General features: G+C 47.2%; 1 protein-coding gene across 6 annotated transcripts in view; it reads left to right on the top strand.

Moving 5' to 3' along the window:
- Positions 1-6: 6 nt before the first annotated feature.
- The window catches only part of UXS1 (UDP-glucuronate decarboxylase 1), a 94836-nt gene continuing 72985 nt past the window's right edge, over positions 7-21857 (top strand). For 2 of the 6 annotated variants that reach the window (XM_017847729.1, XM_017847728.1), the window contains exon 1: positions 7-190. In XM_017847729.1, coding sequence (XP_017703218.1) covers positions 97-190 — 94 coding nt within the window. In that variant the 5' untranslated portion in view covers positions 7-96. Of the gene's footprint in view, positions 191-14527; positions 14590-21857 lie in introns of those variants that run through there. The other 4 variants (XM_017847732.1, XM_017847734.1, XM_017847730.1 and 1 more) reach the window with 4 other exon arrangements.

Raw genomic sequence — 21857 nt, 5'->3', positions numbered from 1 at the left:
CGGCGGGGGGCGGGGCTCTTGGGGCCGCTGCCGCCGCGCATTGTGCAGGAGGCGGCCCCCGCGCGGCAGGGCCCTGGACCCGCGCGGCTCCCGGGGATGGTGAGCAAGGCGCTGCTGCGCCTGGTGTCTGCCGTCAACCGCAGGAGGATGAAGCTGCTGCTGGGCATCGCCTTGCTGGCCTACGTCGCCTGTGAGTGCGCGCCCGCGGCTAGCTGGGGAGCCCCATTCATTCCCTGGCTCCGCGGTGGGCCGGGCGGCGGTGTTGCGGGGCCCCAAGGCGCTGCAGCCCCGCGTTGCTCCCCGCCCCGGGCGGGACCGGCGCTTTCTGCTCCCACCCGTTTCCACTCTTGCAGCAAAGCGGGCCAACTTGGGCGCACACCCCCGACAGCTTAGGCCCGGGCGCGGACCCCGGACGGAGGGGCCCTTAGCCGTCCTCGGGCGGCCCCCGGTCCCTGCCTCCTGTCCGGGGAACTCGGCGGCGGCGCTGTCGTCCTCGTCGCGCTGGGAGCCGCCGAGAATTCCGGCCGGCGACTCCGTAGCGTGCCGCGTGGGGATACCCCTGGGGACATCCGCGGTCGCGCCGCGGTGTTGGTTAAGTCGGATAAAAATACTGTGGCCGTTGGCAGAGCCCCCGCTCCGACTGTTTGCTCCTCAGGAAAATTACTCAGCGTTTAACTCTTGGGGAGCCAAGTGTGGGCGGCCCCCCGGGCCGCTGCCGTGCCCGGGTGTCGGGGCGCACAGGCACCCCCATTCTAGGTTTTCCCCCGGGGCTCGGCGGCAGGGCCCAGCGGGCAGGCAGTTCGGTGGCCGGGCGGGGCGTGCCTGCAGCTTCGCCGTGCGCGGGTCTAGTTTCTGTCATCACTGACAGCGTGCTGCCTGGAGACGGGGCAGGAGGGGCACTTCGCAGGCAGGTGGTGGGCCCTCTGCTTATTAGGGAAGTCAGAAACTCCTTTTTAAGATCTATTCGTTGGGCATATGTTTTAATTGCTGTTATTAATACGTCACCAAGTACCAAAATTGGACTGGAAATAGCTCCCAGTGTGAGCTGCGATTGAATGCTAGCCACCGAGACACACTGAAATGAAATCACCTGCTAACCTGTTGAGTTATCAAGATCTGATTCCCGAGGTTAGTGGAGACTTCACTTGTCTCAAGTGACTTCAGTTGAGCTCTAAGAAGGCAAGTATGAGTAGATCCAGCCTGTCTGCTAGAGCCCAGCTGTTCAGCGGGTGGAGCTGGAAAACCCCAGCAGGACTCCAGGTTGCTAGGGGAGGTTTCAGGCCTCGGATGGGTGTTAGATGTGAGTAGTTTTGCAAGGGAGGAATAACTACTCTGAAGTGTGTGTGGTCAATCTTGAGTAAGAAAGCTGAGACCCAAGAGGAAAGACCATTTAAAGTTGAATAACTATTTATTATGGCAATAATACTACCTACATTTGTTGAGTGCTTAACTGTGTATGTGAGTCTTGATTCTTAGTGCCATTGTCTGAATCATTCAGCAATCCTGGGAAATCGGTGCTATAATGATTCCTATTTTAGAGATGAGGAAGTTAAGGCCAAGAGAGATTAGGAAATTTATGTATGATCACACAGCAAGAGAAGGAAGACCAAAATTTGAACCCAGAAAGGTCTAGGAGCAGGATCTAGAACCCAGGTCTTCCAACAGCAGTTTCAATTTTATTTTGGGGGTATTCTGAAGTTGCCGCAAGGGTTTAGAATTAATAAACTAGGGGAGTTATGGAGTCATGGAAAGTTTTTTTTTTTTTTTTTTGAGACGGAGTCTCGCTCTGTCGCCCAGGTTGGAGTGCAGTGGGGTGATCCCGGCTCACTGCAAGTTCCACCTCCCGGGTTCACGCCATTCTCCTGCCTCAGCCTCCCAAGTAGCTGGGACTACAGGCGCCCGCCACCACACCTGGCTAATGTTTTGTATTTTTAGTAGAGACGGAGTTTCACCATGTTAGCCAGGATGGTCTCGATCTCCTAACCTCGTGATCTGCCCGCCTCAGCCTCCGAAAGTGCTGGGATTACAGGCGTGAGCCACTGTGCCCGGCCGGAAAGTTTTTTTTAACCTGTTATTCATCTAATCAGGAAATCTTACCAAGTCCTTACTGTTGTCGCTGAACTTCGCACCAGGAGACACCATGGGGTGCTAAAACACCGGGTCTGTGCTGTGAGGGTACAGACCATATACCACATAGTCTAGCACATTGGTTCTCAGACTTAAGCATGCATCAGAATCACTAGGGGGTTTTTTAAAAACACAGACTGCTTGTCTCCCTCCTCAAGATTCTGATTCAGTTGGTCTGGGATGTGGCCTGAGAATCTGCATCACTAATAGGTGGTTCTGTATGCTGTTGCTGTGGCCTGATCCCACTTTGAGACCCACTGGCTAAGATGGTGAGGTGGGCATGAATTGGAAATGAAGGTTAAATTACAAACTGGTGTGAGGGAAAGGAATGAGTGAGAACTGTGGCAGGAACTCCTGAGTGAGAGCAATCAGGTATGTTTGTTTTCTTGAGGAATCAAAAAGTGAGCTGAGAATGGAAGGCTTATGTAGGAGTTAACAGGGAAGTCATAGGAGAGAGCGAGTTCTAGGAGGAGCAGTGTGTGCAGAGGTCCTGCGGCAGCCAAGGGCAGGCAGTATTCTAGGAATGCGAAGAAGGATGGTATTGTTGGAGTGTGAAAACAAAATTACAGCCATGAGTCTGCCCAGGCAGACGGGCCAGAGCAGGCAGGCAGGCAGGCCTGGGGTGCAGCCCACGACATGGGTGATTTTAGCTATGAGGGCTTTAAAACAGGGTGGAGGCAGTGTTAATAAGGAGCAGGTAGGCTAAGTCTGAGCCACTCTGCAGGGAAATATGTTACAGGGCTTGTGATTGATAACACCCAAGGACGCTGAAAATGTAGTCCCTCAACTGTAATGTCTGTGTTTTCTAATCTCTGCTTTTCCTAATTAATAATCTTGTCCTCCCTGTTACAAGTAAACTCTCACCACTGTTTGAAAAAACTGTCCATACTTCCCAATTATATACACCCTCACTGTGAGCCAGTCTCTGTTGCAGAAATGCCCTCCCTGTTTCGGGAACAGAACTCAAGTTCTGTTAGCCTTTCTCCTTCTGCTCCTTACATCTTTCCCAAAGCCTTTGTTATTTACTCTGGCCCTGAGTCTCCTCGTTGATACCACATAACTCTTCTTCATGTCTTGGGGTTGACCACCTGCCAACTTGCGTTGTACTTGAGTTCTTTCCCGTTCATATGTTGGCTTTTTCCTCAATGAAATCCCGATTCTGAGGACAGGGATTGTGTCTTGTGTGTTTCAGCCCTTGTAGCATTTATAGCAGTGCTAATGGCTCATTGAAAGAACTCAGTTTCTACCCTTTGTGCTGAATCAAAAATCAGGCCAACCTGCTAGGTATCTCCTGGGCAGACTCTGCTTGAATAACCTTTAACGTATTATTTTTTTAGCATGCATATAGTGCAAAAAGTTAAGTAGCCTCTGCGGGGCCAAACAGTATCCCCTGCCACCATTTCCCTCTCCCCAGAAATAGGCACTTTACTTTTTTTTTTTTTTTTTTGATACAGAGTTTTGCTTTTGTTGCCCAGGCTGGGTTGCAATGGTGTGATTTTGGCTCACTGCAACCTTGGCCTCCCGGGTTCAAGTGATTCTCCTGCCTCAGCCTCCTGAGTATCTGGGATTACGGGCATGCGCCCCCATGCCTGGTTAATTTTGTATTTTCCGTGGTGGTCAGGATGGTCTCAAATGCCTGACCTCAGGTGATCCTCTGGCCTTGGCCTCCCGCAGGCATGAGCCACCACACCCAGCCCCTAGGCACTTAATTTCTTTTAGCTGATTATTTTGGTATTTGTCTTTGTGCCGCTGAATCACCTGGCTTCCTGATTTTTCAGTTGTAGATATTACCTAGTGACTTTGTTCTTTGGGAGATGATTTTTTTCTTCTCTTTGCCCCCATGCATGCTGTCTACCCTCCTATAGAGATGTGGTATAATCTCACGGAGATCAACATGCAGTGTTTACAAGTGTGACTATGTAAATGCTGTTCTAGTGAGTCATGTACGTTACTTTTTGTTTTCTCCAGCGAATAATTGGCCGGTGTTCTAATTTGCTTGCTTTCTATGTAGTATGACAGATCCAACTGCAAACTCTTTGCCAGTTGTCGCGTCTTCCCCCACGATGTTCACGGGCATCAGGATGCCCCTCTGTCAGCACCCCTTCCTGAAGAAGGGCCCCGGAGCCTTCTACTGAAACTTGTGTATGCATCTGGAGATCAGCTGCCAGCCTCACCACCTGCACCCACATCAGCCTGGACCTGCCCATCGCAGGGCTTCTGTTTCCTGACTCTCTCTTGTTTCACTCCCTGGTTTGGATGTGATGGGAGGTGAATTTTGAGACTTTATCCATAAGTATGTTTTCTGCCTTCATATCTGATAGATTGATAATATAGAATTATACACAAAATTTTTTCCTTTAGAATTTTTGAAGCATCAATCTAATCCTTTTTGGCCTCCAGTATCGTTGAAGAGTTTCAAGTCAGTCCTTCTCTTTCTGAAGATTGTAGCGTCTTCCTTTCATCCCTGGTCATCAGTGTTCACCACACATGTCCAGCCGCCTGCCCCCCAGGCTCTTGGTAGGATTGCCCTCCCTTCCTCACTCCCTGAGCTTGATGGCCTCACATGGTTGCTGTGCCAGTGGCCTGCCCGGGAGCTGAGCGCAAGTGCTACTTCTACTTCTGGGCCTGAGTGTAAGTTGCTGCCAGAGTTTTCCCTCCCTTTAGTTTGGTTCTGAACTCAGCTTGACAATGATGATACTCAGCTTGCAGAACCCCCTCCTATCCATGCTATGACCCTGTTCGATTGAAATAAACTTGAAGAATAAATCTTTGTTGTTTTAGGCCTCTGAGGGCTTTTGGGCTACTCATTGCTACAGCTTAACAATGCCTGCCCTGACTGATACATCCATGGTGTTCCGAGATACACAGTGCCTTGGTGTATTTTATCCAGCATGTTGGGGATTTCTGTGCCCTGGCAATCCAGAAACACTTGTTCTTTAGTTCTGGGAATTTTCTTGAATTATTCTGTGGTGATTTTCTCCCCTCCCATTTTCTATTTTATCTCTTTCTGGAACTACTACTATTCTGATAAAGGATTGCCAGACCAATCCTCTTATTTCGTATTTTCTACCATTTTAAGGTTGTTGCATTTTTGGGAAGCCTCCTCGTTTTCGTATTTAGACTCTTCTAGTGATTTTTTTACATTTTATTTTTGCCATACTTTTTTCACGTATAAGAGTTCTTTTTTGTTCTGTCAACTTTTTTTAAAAACTAAAACATGGTCTTCATTTCATGGTATATTCTCTTGATTTTTAAAAATTTTGTTTTCTTTTCTCGTTGCTGAAGGATCTCTTTCCTCTAGGCTGCCTTCCCGTTTCTGTGTGAGGCTCTGCTCAGATGGCCTGCCCATGTTTAATAGTGGGGGACTCGGCGGGGATGAGCAATGCCTGCTGTGAGCTGAACCTTTCCTTGTTGGGGCCTTCTGATCTCAGTGCTGTGGGTCGGTCCTCCCAGGCTGTTGTCACAAGACTCTGTCTGGTCCCTGCAGGAAGGGGAGGCTTGGCTGCCTGCATCCTGGAGCCCAGTGAGCGAGGGCTGCAGCCTAATCAGTAACCTGATTGTCCCTGGGGGATCTGGGCTCTCCTGTCAGAGACCCTGATTCCACCCTCTTGAGAGGTGGAGCCACCTGTCTTCTCCCAGAGTGGGACAGGAGCTGAAAGTTGTCCTGCTTCTTAGATATCTTTGAAAATCAGACTTCCTGTCTCTGCTGCCTCCACACCCATTGCAGATGCGCCAGGCCTGGCCAATTCTTGACCCTGTCTAGGTATAAATGGGCCGTTCCACTGTCCACCCCTGTCCGTGTTCTCTCCATGTCCCCACATCCACCCATCTTCTTTATCCCATCCAGCAGAATTTTGGTGCCAGTTCTCCCTTCCCCTTCTCCCTGTCCACGTGGATTGATTCCTCAGACAACAAGAACAAAAAAGAAATCAGGGAGGAGGGACATAGAGAGAGGGGCCGGGAGGAAAATAGATTGTCTATATTCAAGAAAAGAAAATAAATCAAAGACAAAAGACATTGTCTGATATTTTAGTGGGGTTTAGGAGCCATTATCTTCTCACCTTTAGCCTTTGAAAATTAGAGTTGAGGCCGGGCGCGGTGGCTCATGCCTGTAATCCCAGCATTTTGGGAGGCCAAGGCAGGTGGATCACCTGAGGTCAGGAGTTTGAGACCAGCCTGGCCAACATGGTGAAACCTGTCTCTACTAAAAATACAAAAAATTAGCTGGGTGTGGTGGCGGGCACCTATAATCCCAGCTACTCAGGAGGCTGAGGCAGGAGAATCTGGTGAACCTGGAGGTGGAAGTTGCAGTGGGCCAAGATCGTGTCGTTGCACTCCAGCCTGGACAACAAAAGCAAAACTCCATCTCAAAAGAAAAAAAAAAAGGAAATTAGAGTTGTGACATCTAGTAACGTTTATGTAATTTTTGGTGTATCATGAATTTTGTTGTAGTGACGTTTTAGTTGTGGTACCTTTCTTTCCTGCCGGTGTTGCTTAACAAGAAAAGAGATAAAACCTGAAAACCATATGAAAGAGTGTTTTATGTGTCTTTGTTTCATGTTTATGGTAACAGACTTCAAACTTCTCTGAGGTTGGGACTTTGGTTACAGTACAGTTTTGCCCTTAATATAATCAGCTCCTGCATGATTGGCAATTGCCCTCATAAATTCACTGGGGACACAATTGCTGGCCTCTGCCTTGGAGGACGTGCAGCAAGTTAGATATCACTGTGATGCCAGAGGACCGTGGGGGAGAGCAGATGGCTAAAATCCAACAACCTAGTACCAGTGGCATTCCCAGGCTGACCTGAGCATGGGATCAGCTTGGGCTTGTCAAATGCAGGCTCCTAGGATCCTCCTAGGCCTGTATGAGTCTGGGGGTTGGAGGCACAACCTGGAAATTGTGAACTTTCAACATTTTCCAAATTTCCATGCAGATTTTCTATCTTTTCTACTAAAGGAATATTTTAGTGAACACCCAAATACTCTCTGCCCAGATTCACCAGATGCCTACATTTTTTCCACATTTGTCTTTCTCTTACTCTTTTATATATATTTTATGTATACTTTCTTTGTTGAAATATTTGAAAGGTGCAGACATAACAGTACTTCACCTTCAAGTACTTTACATATATCTCGTAAGAATAAAGGTATTCATTCATCTGTATAATCTCATTACCATTATCACACCTTAAGAATTAACAAAATAATATCATCTACGATATAGTCTATATTTAAATTTTCTCCCATTGTACCGCAAATGACTTTGATAGCCTTTCTGAGATTTTTGTTTTTTGCTTCTGTTTTTTTGAGGCAGGGTTTCAATCTGTTGCCCAGGCTGGAATGCAGTGGCACAATCTTAGCTCACTGCAGCCTCGAAATCCTGGGCTCAAGTGATCCTTCTGCCTCAGGCTCTTGAGTAGCTGGGACTGCAGGTGTGTGCCACCACACCCAGCTAATTAAAACAAATTTTTTTGTTTGGTTTAAAATCTGGGACCCAGTCAAGATTTACATGTTGCATTTGGTTTTATGTCTCTAAATTTAGCCATAATAGCCTGATTTTTTTGTTTGTTTGTTTCTCATGACATTTAGCTATATATATGTGTGTGTATATGTACATATTTATATATATACGTGTGTGTGTGTGTGTGTATATATATATATATATATATATAAAGCCCAGAGCAGTTTTCCTATAAATCCCCACATTCTGGATTTATCTGATTGTTTCCTTATGATTAAGTTCAGTTAAACATTTTTATAACAATGCTTGCTAATTGGTGGTGTTGGGAACATGTAGTGTCTGGGCTGGTTTGACAGTGTTCAGTGTGACCCCTGGAAGGAATGGCCTCTATGCTGCTGCATTTTGAAGGTACATTTTTGTAGTTTGCAATCTGTGGAGTGATTCTTGCAGCCTGTGCGAGTATCTTGTTCTCCAGCCAGTGCATTCCATGTCCATTGACGATCCTTGCCTGGACCAGGTTTTATGTTGGGGATTGCAATTAGTGGTTTTCTAATTGTGTAAATCTTTTAATGTTTGTTAACTGGTGTTGTTTTGAAAATAACTTTCCCTCCCTCTTTATTCTCTCACTGTATTAGTTTCCCATGGCTGCTGTAACAAATTACCCCAAATTAGGTGCCTTTGAAACAAGAGATATTTATTATTTCTCAGTCTGGCGGCCAGAAGTCTGAAATCAAGGTGTTGGCAGGGCTGAGCTTCCTCGAAAGGGATGCCCATAAGACCCGGGGCATTGAGTTGGCATTTCGCAGAGGGATACAATTTGGGCAGTGGAGTTGAAGGTGAAAGTGATGGAATGAGCAGAGGCTGGAGTGGCACAGTGCCAGGAGCAGGAGTCTTTGTGGCCCATAAAGGCAGAATGTGTAAGTCTGACTAATTACATCCACAAAGACCTTTTTTCCAAGTGACATAACAATCACAAATTCTAGGAATTGGGATGTGGACGTAGTTTAGGGGGGCACCGTTAAACTCTTAGTGATCATTCTTTAATCACTGTGGATCGGTAGCTTCTTTTAGTCTTCGAGCACTTCCTTGATGTCTAGATGTTTCAGGCTCATCTTGTTCTTTTTCTGCCCCAAACCTGGAATCAGCCGTCTCTCTAAGGAGCCAGAATTGAGTGGAATCATTGGCCACTTGCTTGGTGTCTAGAGAGTGGGAGAATTGGTTGGTAGTATGGGAAAAGCACACACACGTGGTATCAGAAGTGTTCTGTAGGTAGAAACGGGGTTTAGGAGTTGGGTGTCTTTATTTTCAACAATTTTCCCTTTTTCCACCATAGTTCCTAAGAAAATGGACAAGGTAAAGTGGTCAAGGTAAAGTGCTGAGTACCATGAGAGAAATGAGACCTGGGACTTGGAGAGAACGGGATGCCCATAAGACCTGGGGCATTGAGTTGGCATTTCGCAGAGGGATACAATTTGGGCAGTGGAGTTGAAGGTGAAAGTGATGGAATGAGCAGAGGCTGGAGTGGCACAGTGCCAGGAGCAGGAGTCTTTGTGGTCCATAAAGGCAGAACGTGGAAGTCTGACCTGACATAAACTTGATTTAATGAGATGAGTAAGCCTTCCATAAGAATTTGTGCAGCATGAGAGAGATTTTGATGAACATGCCTGAAGTGTTTAGACATTAGGGCAGGGCAAAGTATAATCAGTTTCGCATTTGGGGGTTGGCCAGTGTGGCCTGAAATGTGCTTTGTGGTGTGCCTCTCTCCTGTGCTGCCTACCTTTTGTAGACATGTGACTGGATTCTAGTCCTGGTATATGATATGTATGGTACTTCTGTACAGGCCAGTGCTGTGATCTGAATGTTTGTGTCCCCTGGAATTCATATGTTGGAACCTAATCCCTGAAGTGATGGCATGAAGAAGTGGGGTATCTGGGAGGTGATTAGGTCGGGGCAGAGCCCCCATGCAGGGGATTAGTGTCTTTGTAAAAGAGGCCCAAAGGAGTTCATTCCTCCCTTCCACCGTGTGAGGATACAGTAAGAAGGCACCGTCTGTGAATCAGGAAGTGAGCCCTCACCACCAGTGCCTTGATCTTGGACTTCCCAGCCTTCAGAACTGTGAGAAGCAAATTCCTGTTTATTAGCCACCCACTGTGTAGTATATTTGTGGTAGCAGCCTGAACACGGACTAAGACAGCTGAGAAGTCAAGAACATGTCTGATGTGAAGTTGGAGAGCTTTCACAAATAGATGTTGAATAGGTGAGGCCAGTTACCAGATTCTTCGTGTGTACTGAACCCACATTAATGTCTCCTGCAAATTTCTTTTCTTGCTTTTTGTCTTACAAATATGACAGGTCCTAGGAATCACCTGAAGGGCAAATGTGGGGAGGAGTAATTCAGGGTCAGCCCTTTTCTTTTTCTTTTTATACATTTATTTTTTTCTGAGGTGGAGTCTCGCTTTGTTGCCCAGGTTGGAGTGCAGTGGTATGATTTTGGCTCACAGCAACCACTCCTCCTGGGTTCCAGCGTTTCTCCTGCCTGAGGCTCTGGAGTAGCTGGGATTACAAATATGGTCCACCACGCCTGGCTAATTTTTGTATTTCTAGTAGAGATGAGGTTTCACCATGTTGGCCAGGCTGGTCTCGAACTCCCGACCTCAGGTGATCCACCCACCTCGGCCTCCCAAAGTGCTGGGATTTCAGGCGTGAGCCACTGTGCCTGGCGGGATCATCCCTTTTCTGAATAAAGTCATCTCACCCTGATTCAGCTCACCCTATCACGTGGTGCAAGCTTTCTAACCTTCTGTTTCATTTTTTTTTTTCCACTTGTAAAATGAAGATACTCTGGTCTCTTTTGCCTTGCAGGTAAAAATAATTTGTTTTAAATACTGTGAGGAATTGAGGGAATTTCTCTAAAGAGATGGTAGTGTCAGCTGATGAACCTCAAGGGAAAAAAGGTGTTGTACAGTAACCTGCAACATAGAGGGACTCTTTACAGGCAGGAAGGGCAGTGACGGCCAGCAAGTGGGAACTTCTCCACTGAGGGGGCCCGAGGGTTTCCTCATCGCCCTGCATTTAGAAGGGCCAAGAGTGAATTGGGAGTTAATCCATCAGTTTCTTTTGGTTAAGCTTTTAGAGTTGCTGTAACCAAAATAAGTAAGTGAAGTAAAGCAACTGCAGAAAACATTTGAACTTCAAAGCAGTCTTTTTCAGAGGGAGTCTGGATGTGCTAGAAAAGGAAAACAATTTTGTTAGGGTGGTGAGATCTTGGAATGTTATTCTTAGTATCTTTGAATATTTTATAGCATTTTAGAAATTGAAAGCAAAGCATACTGGTTCTAAGTTAGAATTTGGTTGATGTATATACTGGGGTGACCTTGCTTTAAAAAAAAAAAAAAAAAAAGACGTGAGCAGGCAGCTGGGTTTTTATCAGCAACAGAACATTGGTGGTGTAGGATGGCTTGGTTGTAACCAAGGGAAAGAACCAAGTTGTTCTGACACTCATCAAGGGGCCTGGTGATGGCTCTGGTGGAAATGACCATTAGCTGTGAATAACAGGTCCTCATAAACAGGACTTCTTAGCAAAACCCATATACTGCCAAATCAGGATCTTTTTCTTTTTTTCCTTTAGGTTTCTTTTGCTGTTCTGTGGAATTTATTTCTGATTCCCTGCTTCCTTACCCCAATGCATCCTAATTATTTAAAAAATGGAATTTCTATCCTAGGTTCTTAATACAATGAGAGGACCCCACTACCCCAGTGGAGACGCTCTCTGCCCTCCTTAGGCTTCACCTTAACTGCACTCCCACCCCAGCGCCACCCACCAGTGCAGATGCTGAAATTCAGCCCTCACTTTGGGCAGGAGAAGCGGCACCCGACTATCCTGCAGTGAGGCGTGAAGAAGGGAGATGTTCTCTCCGTTTCATAGAGGGGGAAACTGAGGCACAGAGAATGAGCCCAGAGCACTGACAACCCTCTGGGTTGGGACGCAGCTGCAGTGGCTGAGGGTCATGCCCGTGGGTGCCGTGGTTTCCTCCTAGATTCCCTCCCTCACCTTTCTCTCTCTGCCCCTTTTGAATACAAAATGAAAAGGCTCACTTAAAACCATTATTAAAATTTTTTAAATTCCCAATTGAAAATTACAAAATACAGGAGAAATGAGAAAACAAGGTGCTCAATGTGGAAAAGCTAGAGAATGAAGTGCAAAGAAGAGAAAAATCCCAAACCTCATAATTTCTGCATATTAAATTGCCTTCCCATCCAGAAACAGCGCCTAGCTTTTCTTTGCCAAGCTTGTTCAAGCAGCGGCCCGTGGGCTGCATGTGGCCCAGGACAAATTCATAAACGTTCTTAAAACATTATGAGTTTTTTGTTTTTGTTTTTTTTGCTTTCTTTGCTCATCAGCTATTGTTAGTGTTACGTGGGGCCCAAGACAATTATTTTTCCAGTGTGGTCTGGGGAATCCAAAAGATTGGACATCCCTGCTTTAGACAGACCTGTCTTTTGACCGTCAGGAAGGTGTTGTAATTTCTTTCTTTTGCGAAGTGTATTTCCATCAAGTTTCTCTTTAGCATTCTTTCTACATCAAGATCAAGTATCAAATATATTACTAACAAAACTTTTTAACAGTAAGCAATAAAGAGCTCTGAAATTATAATCCATCTTTAAAAAAAGTTATCCTTTGCCTTTTGTATGAATGCTTAAGTTGTATACATTTTTCCCATCTTGTTCTTAACGTTTCAAAGTGCCCTACTTTCTGAAAGAAATAATAGAGCTTTACATGTTATGTCGGATTCTAGCATTAGCAGTCTCCTGGGTTTCTTAGATCATAGTAGTTCCGCCTAAAAGTTGTGGTGAGAAGTCTGAATTTCCTTTTACTTTTTCTTTCTAACTAGTATGGTGGTTTTGTTGTTGTTGTTGTTGTTGTTGTTGTTTTTTGGAGACGGAGTCTTACTCTGTAGCCCAAGCTGGAGTACAGTGACACCGTATCAGCTCACTGCAACCTGCCCTCCTGGGCTCAAGTGTTTCTGGTGCGTCAGTGTCCCAAGTAGCTGGGACTACAGGCACATGCCACCATGCCCGGCTAGTTTTTTGTATTTTAGTGGAGACAGGGTTTCACCATGTTGCCCAGGGTGGACTCGAACTCCTCCGCTCAGGTGGTGCTCCCGCCTGGACCTCCTAAAGTGCTGGAATTACAGGTTGTGAGCCACCATGCCCCACTTGCCCCAGCTTTCTTTGCCTTAGGCATTCTAAAAATAGTTTCATCCACGGTTATTCTCAAACCTAATCTGTGGTGCTGGCTGGAGCCTGCTGAGAAGGGAGCATGTGCTGGGAGCTGGGGCCAGTCAGCAGTTTTCAGAGAGGCCTAGGCATTCAATGGTGAGGTTCCAGAGCCCTGCCCTGAGCCAGGGACGTGATTGGCGGGAGGAAGAAGAGTACAGGGCTGCTGCAGGATGTGCCTGTAAGGATGAGGGCCCTGATGCTTAGCCTCACTGGTGACGGGCATGGGAGGGGTGAAACTCCAGTGACCTCTCTGCTGCCCACCCTGTGGGATGCCCCCATGAGCTAGGAGGGATTCCCTCCCCTTGGTTTTCCTCTTTTTCTTTAATGAATCTGTTCATTCCATCAAAAACTAAGGAGATTCATTCATTTGGTAACCTTAGGGTAAGTATATTTCATTTTCCATTGTTATTGTTTGAGGTAAAATATTGTCACATTTCTGTAGGTGGAGCCTACGTCTCTTTAAGTAGAAAAAGGCCAAAGAAATAGCATGGCAGCATTTTCTACCATGCCACACCAGGCATCGTTGATATTTGCGAAGTTGGGAGGAGAGAAAGAAGGAGAATCCACTTCTTATCATTTGATATTTGTCTGTAGTAATTTGCAGGATCAAAGTCCATTTTTGCTTTCTGGAGATCAGAAGTGGTCGGGAAATTTTCTATTTCTGCCTCCCTATTCTGCTCCCCAAATTTGATGCTATCCTCTGGTATTTCGGATGAAGAGATGTTTTGTGCTTGTTAAATGGTGACACTGGACTAGAACCTCGAGTGAAACGTGTGAGTGCAACATGTTTCCAAGTTGATTGGTGTCCTGCTTCCAGTGATGGAAAGTACTTGATTTTTTCAGGTGGAGATGTGCAGATAGTGTATCTTATTTCCAGCTCCAAGAATTAGTCACATAGTTGTTACTGAAGTATTTATTGCAGAGCTTTCTCTCTGTAGTATTTTTGCGCCAAATCCTAAGGTGAGGTGGAGAACCTGGGAAGGTACTTGGTGGTTAAGGGTGGTTTATAATTTGGATAGTGAGATGCAAGGGTCATTGATATTTTACGTATATTTCTGGGGCTTAGTTTTAATTCATAATTTTAACAATCAGTCTGGAAGTATATGGAATGCATTGCTCCCTTCCAGCTAATCCTGTTCACCTTCCCGTGGGTTAGAATGTCTTAAGTGCTTTTAAAATGTAAATGGTTTTATGCCCTTGATTTTTCTGTGCTTTGCTTTTTTACTTTGTATGTGGAGGAAATCTTTCTTTTTTGAGTCTTTCTCTGTCGCCTAGGCTGGAGTGCAGTGGTGTGATCTCGGTTCACTGCAACCTCTGCCTCCTGGGTTCGAGTGATTCTCCTGCCTCAGCCTCCGGAGTAGCTGGGATTACAGGTGCACGCCACCATGCTTGGCTAATTTTGGTATTCTTTTAGTAGAGATGGGGTTTTACCATGTTGGCCAGGCTGGTCTGGAACTCCTGACCTTGTGATCTGCCCACCTCAGCCTCCCAAAGTGCTGGGATTACAGGCATGAGCCACTGCGCCCAGCCATGGAGGAAATCTTTCAATGTAGAGATCTACCTCGTGAATCCATGGTTACACAGAACTCATTGGTAGATTTATGTCATAGTGCCTGTGCCTGATGCATGACGGAGCCACAGAGGGAGACTAGGCGCCCTTGGGATGAGGAGAGAGCCAGACACCAGTGATCGTGCAGGGCTTTGCTGCACAGAGCAAAGGTAACATGAAGCCCTGCTCCCAAGCTGTGCCCAGTCCAGCCCACGGGAACCTGGTCCTGAGCGAGCTTTATCAGCACAGCCCTGCCGTCCATTAGAAAAAAGGTCCATTAATGATCAGACACTGATTATTTCTTGGTCAGGAAGTACGAGTGTGATAGAAGCTGGAAGGCATTCTGTGGTTCAGGAAGGCTGAGGGGCACTGGGTGTGCTCAGAACTACCCTGCCCAGCTTGCCACAGGTGATGGAGGAGTGGACATAGGGCAGGGGCAAGGGGGCTGGGTGTGGGGGCCAGTGCCAGGCATCCACTAGGGGATATTCTACTCCACGTGGAATATTGTAAAAGAGATTGTGGAGCTGCTATATATATACACCCACATACATATATACACACACAGACACATAGACACACATACATATACACACATACATATATATACACACACATATATACATACACATACACCCACTTGTATATATTTACGCACACATATACACACACTTGTATATGTATACATACACATACTTGTATATATACACACACGTATGTATATACACACATACATATATAGACACACATACTTTTTGCCTCGTCCTTGTACATTTTTTATTTCTGTTACAATGAACTTAATATAGTGGTACATATACATATATGTGGGGTGCATGCTCAAGACTGATAATTGGAAGCAGGTGACCAGATTGTTCTGGAGAACTTGGAAATCTTGAGCAGGAAAAGGACAAAGACTTTTTGGACAAACCGTGTAAAGAAGGGAGAAGTGCCACATGGGGATGGCATAGACAGAAGGGCCCGGAAGGAGGCGGCCTGGTGATGCAGTGGCCAGGGCCCCCACGCGGCGGGCACAGAGATGGGGGACATGTGAAAGAGTACGTTGTCAGCATCTGCCAACCACGATGGAAGAGCAGTGAAGAGGGAGAAGGGGCATCTAGAATTCAGTAGCGCCTGAGACGGAGGAGGTGCGTGCAGAGGAGTTCTTCTGGCATTTGACTCTGTTCTTTGTCTTACTAAAATGTGGAATGTCTTAAGAGGAACTGAGCAAGTGAGAACACGGGTGGGCACCCAGAGCAGAGGGTCTCGGATTTGGGCCACATCAGCATCACCTGGAGCCTTGCTAAGGCCAGATGGCCGGGCCACACCCCAGAGTGTCTGCTTTGACAGCTATCCTACCCCAGGCTGCAATAACAAAATGCCACGGACTGGGTGGCTTACAAACAACAGAAATTTATTTCCCACAATTCTGGAGGCTGGGAAGTCCAAGATGAAGGCCCCAGCAGATTCAGTGTCTGGTGAGGGTCCACTCCCTGGTTCATAGATGGCGCCTTCTCGCAGTGTCCTCACATGGCAAAGGGGTGAGGGTGCTCTCCGGGGTCCCTCTTAAGAGGGCACTGACCTCATTCATGAGAGCTCTGCTTTCCCAACTCAGTCACCACCCACAATCCTCACCTCGGAATGCCAATATATTGGGGGTTAGAATTTCAACATGTGAATTTGGAGGAGACACAAATATTCAGACAGGAGCCCTGCCTGGGACCTGAGAATCCGTATCTTTAGCAAGTTCTCAGATGAGGCTGCTGGGGCGGTTCAGGAACCCACCTTGCATAGCCCTGGTCTGAACAGGCGTTTGTGCTGTTCTCCCTTAGAGGATTTCCTGTGGAACTGAATTTCTTTTATCCAGATATTTTATTCGAAAATAAACAAATATATACATGTATAGCTTTAAAAATGCATGTAGCTAGGCCAGGCTTGGTGTCTTACGTCTATAATCCCATCACTTTGGGAGGCTGAGGCAGGTGGATCACCTGAGGTCTGGAGTTCAAGACCAGCCTGACCAACATGGTGAAATCCCGTCTCTACTAAAAATACAAAAATTAGCCAGGTGTGGTAGCACGCACCTGTAATCCCAGCTACTCAGGAGGCGAGACAGGAGAATCGCTTGAACCCGGGCAGTGGAGGTTACGGTGAGCCAGATTGTGCCACTTCATTCCAGCCTGGGTGTCAGAGTAAGACTCCATCTAAAAAAAAAATGTAGCTTTAAAAACAAAAACATTGACCCTGCTGTATGTATTCTGTAAGTTGTCCTTTTTACTTAACGTTGACATTTTATGTTGAAAGACTTTTAAAAGGTGCAGATATCATCTGCAAAACCCATACTTTTAACCACCTTTTTAAAAACGTGATATCTTGGGACAGATTTTTTCCCCTGGGCATATTGGTAGAATTTTATTAGGTAAGCCTATGGGAAGATGTGCGTCACAAACAAGGGTTTTATAGCCGGATTTCAGAGCCTACCATCTGGGGTTGCAGAGGGCTTGCTCTTTTGCCTGCTTCTGGAGAAAACTAATTGGAGTTCTGGCTTCCTGGAGGGCTGAGAGCAGGGCGAGGACCACAGGGAGGTCTGATAAGCAAGTGCCCTCCGCTTTAGGCTTGGAGCATGCCAGTTGCTAGAGCCTGCTCAGGTACCCCAAATTGCCTTTTTATTTGGGCCACTTTTCATCCTGTGTAACCACTTAGGATGAGCGCAGGCCTGGAAGGCTGAGGGTGGTGGCGGCAAAGGCTACTCTAGTCTGGACATGCTTCAGGAAGTTTAGGGCTAAGGCTACTTCAGGTTCAGGAGTAGGCATGGTTTCCCGTTCGGCAACTGCCGCTCTGGTCTGTCATGATGCCTGACCTTTGAGCACCTCATTCTTTTGGTAGGAACTAGCAACTGCGAAGCCCCCTCAGCCCAGGGACACATCCTCCTTTCTTACTCGAAGAATTAAACACAGAGCAGTGTCTTCTAATTTGAACCTTCTGGTCAGCTTAAGCCAAACTCTGAATGCTTTTCTTCTTGGAAGAATGATGCATATTCTTATCTGCTTTAAGAAAACATTTCAGTTGTGCCACCTCAGGGTTTATCCAAGGCAAGTCAAAGATTTGCCCTTTTCCAGAGAGCTAGGATGATTGGGGTTCTTCAGAGGTGAGTAAGGATGCATCTTTGCCATGTACACTTGTTTTGTTCAGATGGGAGGTGGGAGGACTGCGGTCAGGTGGGGAGCAGCCTGGGTTGGGGGGATTGGGATCAGAATTTTCCGAAGATTCAGACTTGGCCCTTGACTTCTACCCAGGTGGACCAGTCTCGATGCAAAGCTGCGCTTTTGACTGGAGGAGGGGGCAGATACACTTGGTAGGGTATGCTGTGGGTGAGGAGGGGTTTAGCCTTATATTTGGCTTGATTTGAGGGCTGTGACCTGGGCATATGAGCATCAGTAGATTAAAGGTGGTGACAGGTCCGGCTCTGTTTTGGTTGTGGTTATATTTCACTGCTTAACCAACCACTCTAAAACATAGTGGCAGAAAACAGTTACCGTTGTATTTATACCCATGGGTTTGATGGGTCAGAAATTTGAGATGAGGATGGCTCTTCTTCGTTTCGTGATGCCTGGGACCACACCCAGGTTAGAGCATCCATTTGCAGGCGGCTTCTTCTCTGGCAGGTCTGGACCTTGAGGACAGACTCAGGCTTAGCTGTTAGAGTGCCCACAGGCAACCTGTCCGGCCTCGGGTGGTCAGACTTCATGCATGGTGGTTCAAGGCTCTGAGACCGAGTGTCTCAGCAAATGTGGCGGAAGCACTGGCCATCTGTGACCATCTAAAGACATCATAATAGTGTATCTTCTGCTCTTCCCTGTGGTCCAAGCAGCCCAAGACCCCCAGACTTAAAAGAAGGACATAGAGACACTCCTCCTGTCCCCCCCATGCAAGGTGTGCCAGATAATTTTTGGACAGGTTTTAAAAGTGTCACTTTGGAGTCTCGCTTTGGGTATAAAGACTCCATGTAGCTTCGCTGCAAGCACTTGGCAGACAAACTGTTTTGCAACTCAGATGAAGCTTTTTGATACAGCTCACATGTTCAGAAAAACTTGAGAGGAACAGCAAACAGTCCAGCATCGGAATGCATGCAGCAGCAGCATTCTGGAACTTTCTCTGCCAATAATACTTTCAGTGTGCTCAAGGTGCCCTCTGTTTGTACAAGATTTCCATTTTGAACACCTCTCTAAATTAAAGTGTTCCTGCTGTGAGCACTGGAAGGTTGGAAATCGCTATTCGTTCTCCTGAAATGGGGGGCGTCTTTCACATTCCAGGAGGCTTCACTGCCCCGCTGAGGATTTCATGGAGGTTGATGTCACTCAGTTTTTGTTTGAGCATGTGCCACGTGGCATCGAGGATGGGGGGATTAGCTTAGGGGATGTGTTTGGAAATGAACAAGGCGCCTTTATTCCGTGCAGATGGGAAGGAATCTGGAGCCCTTGACAGGTCATGCAGGCCTTGGACGGAGGCCTCACTTTTGGAAGGGTGGCCCGGGGTGGGTGGGCACTAGCTGTGTGGCCTCGAGCAAGTCACAGGCTACCTCTTGGGGCCTGTCTTCCGCTGTGGGATGGTGGTGATACCATGACTTTGTGATTAGAACCAACATAAAAGGCCCACGTGGAGTAGGTGCTCAGCAAGCAGCAATGATGCCGGCATTGCCACTGTTACTGGGCACGTGCCTTGGTTCTGTTACAAGGCCCTCCCCAGGGCTGTGGCCTCTCACCATGTGCACCCCACACAGGCCCTGGGTTGCACCTCTGGCTGGTGCGGGCCTTCAAGCCCCAGGCCTCAGGTTCTGCTTGCCTGTGAGACATCTTCATGTGGGTTGCTACAGGATGCGCTGAGCTAAGCGTGTGCTTATCTCAGACCAGCCTCCCCTGCCCCAGCTGTCTGCCTCGGGAGCTCTTATCTTGTGACATTACTGTCCTCACCCTCAGGACTTGTGGGCTCTGCCCTCTGCATTATTTACTTACTCTCTGTTCAACTCCTCCCTCACCCATTTGTCTCTCACACCTCTGCTTCCAGATTCGCTCAGGCTGCAGCACCTCACTGTCTCTCATGCTCCGAACAGCTGTTCATTGCCTGCTGTCTGGAGCCCAGCTTTCTTGGAATAATATAAAAGGAAACACAACGGTGCCCATATTTGGTTCATAAACAGAATCTCCTGGGGCTTGTTAGGAAAACAACGATCCTGCCCATCTTGACCTTACTGCTGCATCTTCCCTTCCCCAGAGGCCTCTGCTGGCATTGCCGCCCCCGCCCCTCCCTCTTCCTCCACGAGAATCTCCTTCTCGGTCCGGGAGTCTTCCCATTTATGAGTATGTGGCCCACAGGCATCTTCACGCCACTCCCCAGGACTTGGGTGACTGCAGCCTTTACTTCTCCACCGTGCTTTATATATAGGGGGCTGCTGGTCATTTTCCTTCAAGGACAAGAACTCCCTGGACTAGAATCACCCTAGTCCTTCTGGTATCCCTTAGAGCAAAGGTCAGCAGACTGTGGCCCATGGGCCATATCCAGCCCACTGCTAGTTTTTGTGAGACCTAAGAGCTGGAAAGTTTTCACAGGTTTTAAATGGTTGAAAAAAGTCAAAAAGAATACTAGTTCACAGCGCCTGAAAATTACATCAATGCAACTTCTGTGTCCTTCAATACAGTTGTGTGGGAGCACAGCCATGCTTTTACAAATTATCTTTGGCTGTGCTCACGCTCCAGTGGTAGAGTTGAGTAGCTGGGATGGAGATGTCCCACAAAACTGCAATATTTGCTATTCTGGCTCTTTTAATAGAGTTTTGTGGGTTTTTAATTTTTTTTTTTTTTTGAGACAGGGTCTCACTTTGTTGCCTAGGCTGGGGTGCAGTGGTGTGATTATGGCTGACTGCAGCCTCAATCTCCTGGGCGATTCTCCCATCTCAGCTTCCTGAGTCACTGGGACCACAGGTGTGTGCCACCATGCCCAACTAATTTCTGTATTTTTTTTGTAGAGACAGGATTTTACCATGTTGCTCATGCTGGTCTCAAACTCCTGGGCTAAAGCAGTCTACACTCCCAAAGTGCTGGGATTACAGGCATCAGCCACCACACCCAGCCTACAGTTTTCTGACTGCTGCCCTAGAGTAGCAATTCCCAGTCATTTGGGGGAGCTTTTTAGTCATTCTTTCAGCAAAGATTGAGTGAGTACATATTATGTTCATCTGTCTCAGTACCCCGGGTAACAGCACTGAACAAACCAAAATTGGTGCTCCTGTGGAGCTTACATTTTTTTGTTGGGCACAAACAGGCAATAAACATAGACATAGATAAATAGGTGTATTGGCTGGTGATAAGTGCTGGGAAGAAAAAGAAAGGCTAAGTGCGCTGTTGGTGGGGGTGCTTTTACAGATAGATTGGTCAGAAGACCTCTTTGATAAGGTAACTTTTGAGCTGAGCCCTTGGATGAACTGAGAGAGGCAGGGAGGAAGGGGGAAAGGTGAAGAGGCAGTTGGGAGAAGTGTAAGTGCAAAGGCCCTGAGGCAGGCGATGGGGCAAGTCTGAGAAATGATGAGGCAGGTGGCCTGAGCCTGGACTCTGAACATTCAGAGAGGTGGGCAATAGGTGGTGGCAGCAGGTCCCCAGATCCCTTAGGGTAGAGGTCCTCTTCCCTCGCCAGGGGTCAGAGTCACCTGGGGTTCTTAAAAAATACAGCTGCTGGAGGCCTCCGCAGAGATTCTGATTCAGCAGGTCTGAAGTACAGACCTGTGGCCTGGAAGGTCCTGAATTTTATTGGTTGAGACTGGAGAATCCGATCCACATTGCCTCACCCCCGGCCCCATCTCCGTCAGTGTTGGGGCTTGCAGAGCCCTTGCAATCCTAAAAGGCAGTGTGAATTGCCTTTTAGCATTGGCTACTGGACCTCACACATTGCTTGGCTCTTAGAAGATACTGAAATAAATGTTGAAATTTTAAAAAAGAGACCTGCATTTGCCCTGTGATTGATGGCCTCTGTTACTATTATTTTGGGGCGTGCTTTTTCTTTCTCTGTGCATGCTTCAGTCTAAAGGCCTAGGTCTCAATAAAGGGGTCAGTTCTCCAGCATCTAGCCAGTGGTGGCTGATCCACCTTTTATTGCAGGAAGTGGGGGCACGCTGTTTCCTGTAGTCTGAGGTGGAGCCCCCCCCCCCCCCCCACTGCTTGTCACCCAGCCAGGCCTTTGGGAAGACTTCTCCATGCCCTCTCTGGGGATCCTCCCCATACTTGCTGCATTTCCATCACAGACCCCACATCACCTACTGGACAGTAAAGCAATGTGTGCAGGATCTTAACTTGTGCATCTGCAAGCACTGAGTTTGTTGAATGAATGGGGGATGGATGAGCAAGGAAGGATTTTAGGAAACGTTGGAAGGAAGGCAAAGCCTGCGTGAGGTCCC

The sequence above is a fragment of the Rhinopithecus bieti genome, unplaced genomic scaffold, assembly GCF_001698545.2.
Source record: "Rhinopithecus bieti isolate Rb0 unplaced genomic scaffold, ASM169854v2 scaffold_29830, whole genome shotgun sequence".
Classification (NCBI taxonomy): Eukaryota; Metazoa; Chordata; class Mammalia; order Primates; family Cercopithecidae; genus Rhinopithecus; species Rhinopithecus bieti.
This window is presented reverse-complemented; position numbering and strand designations above follow the sequence as displayed.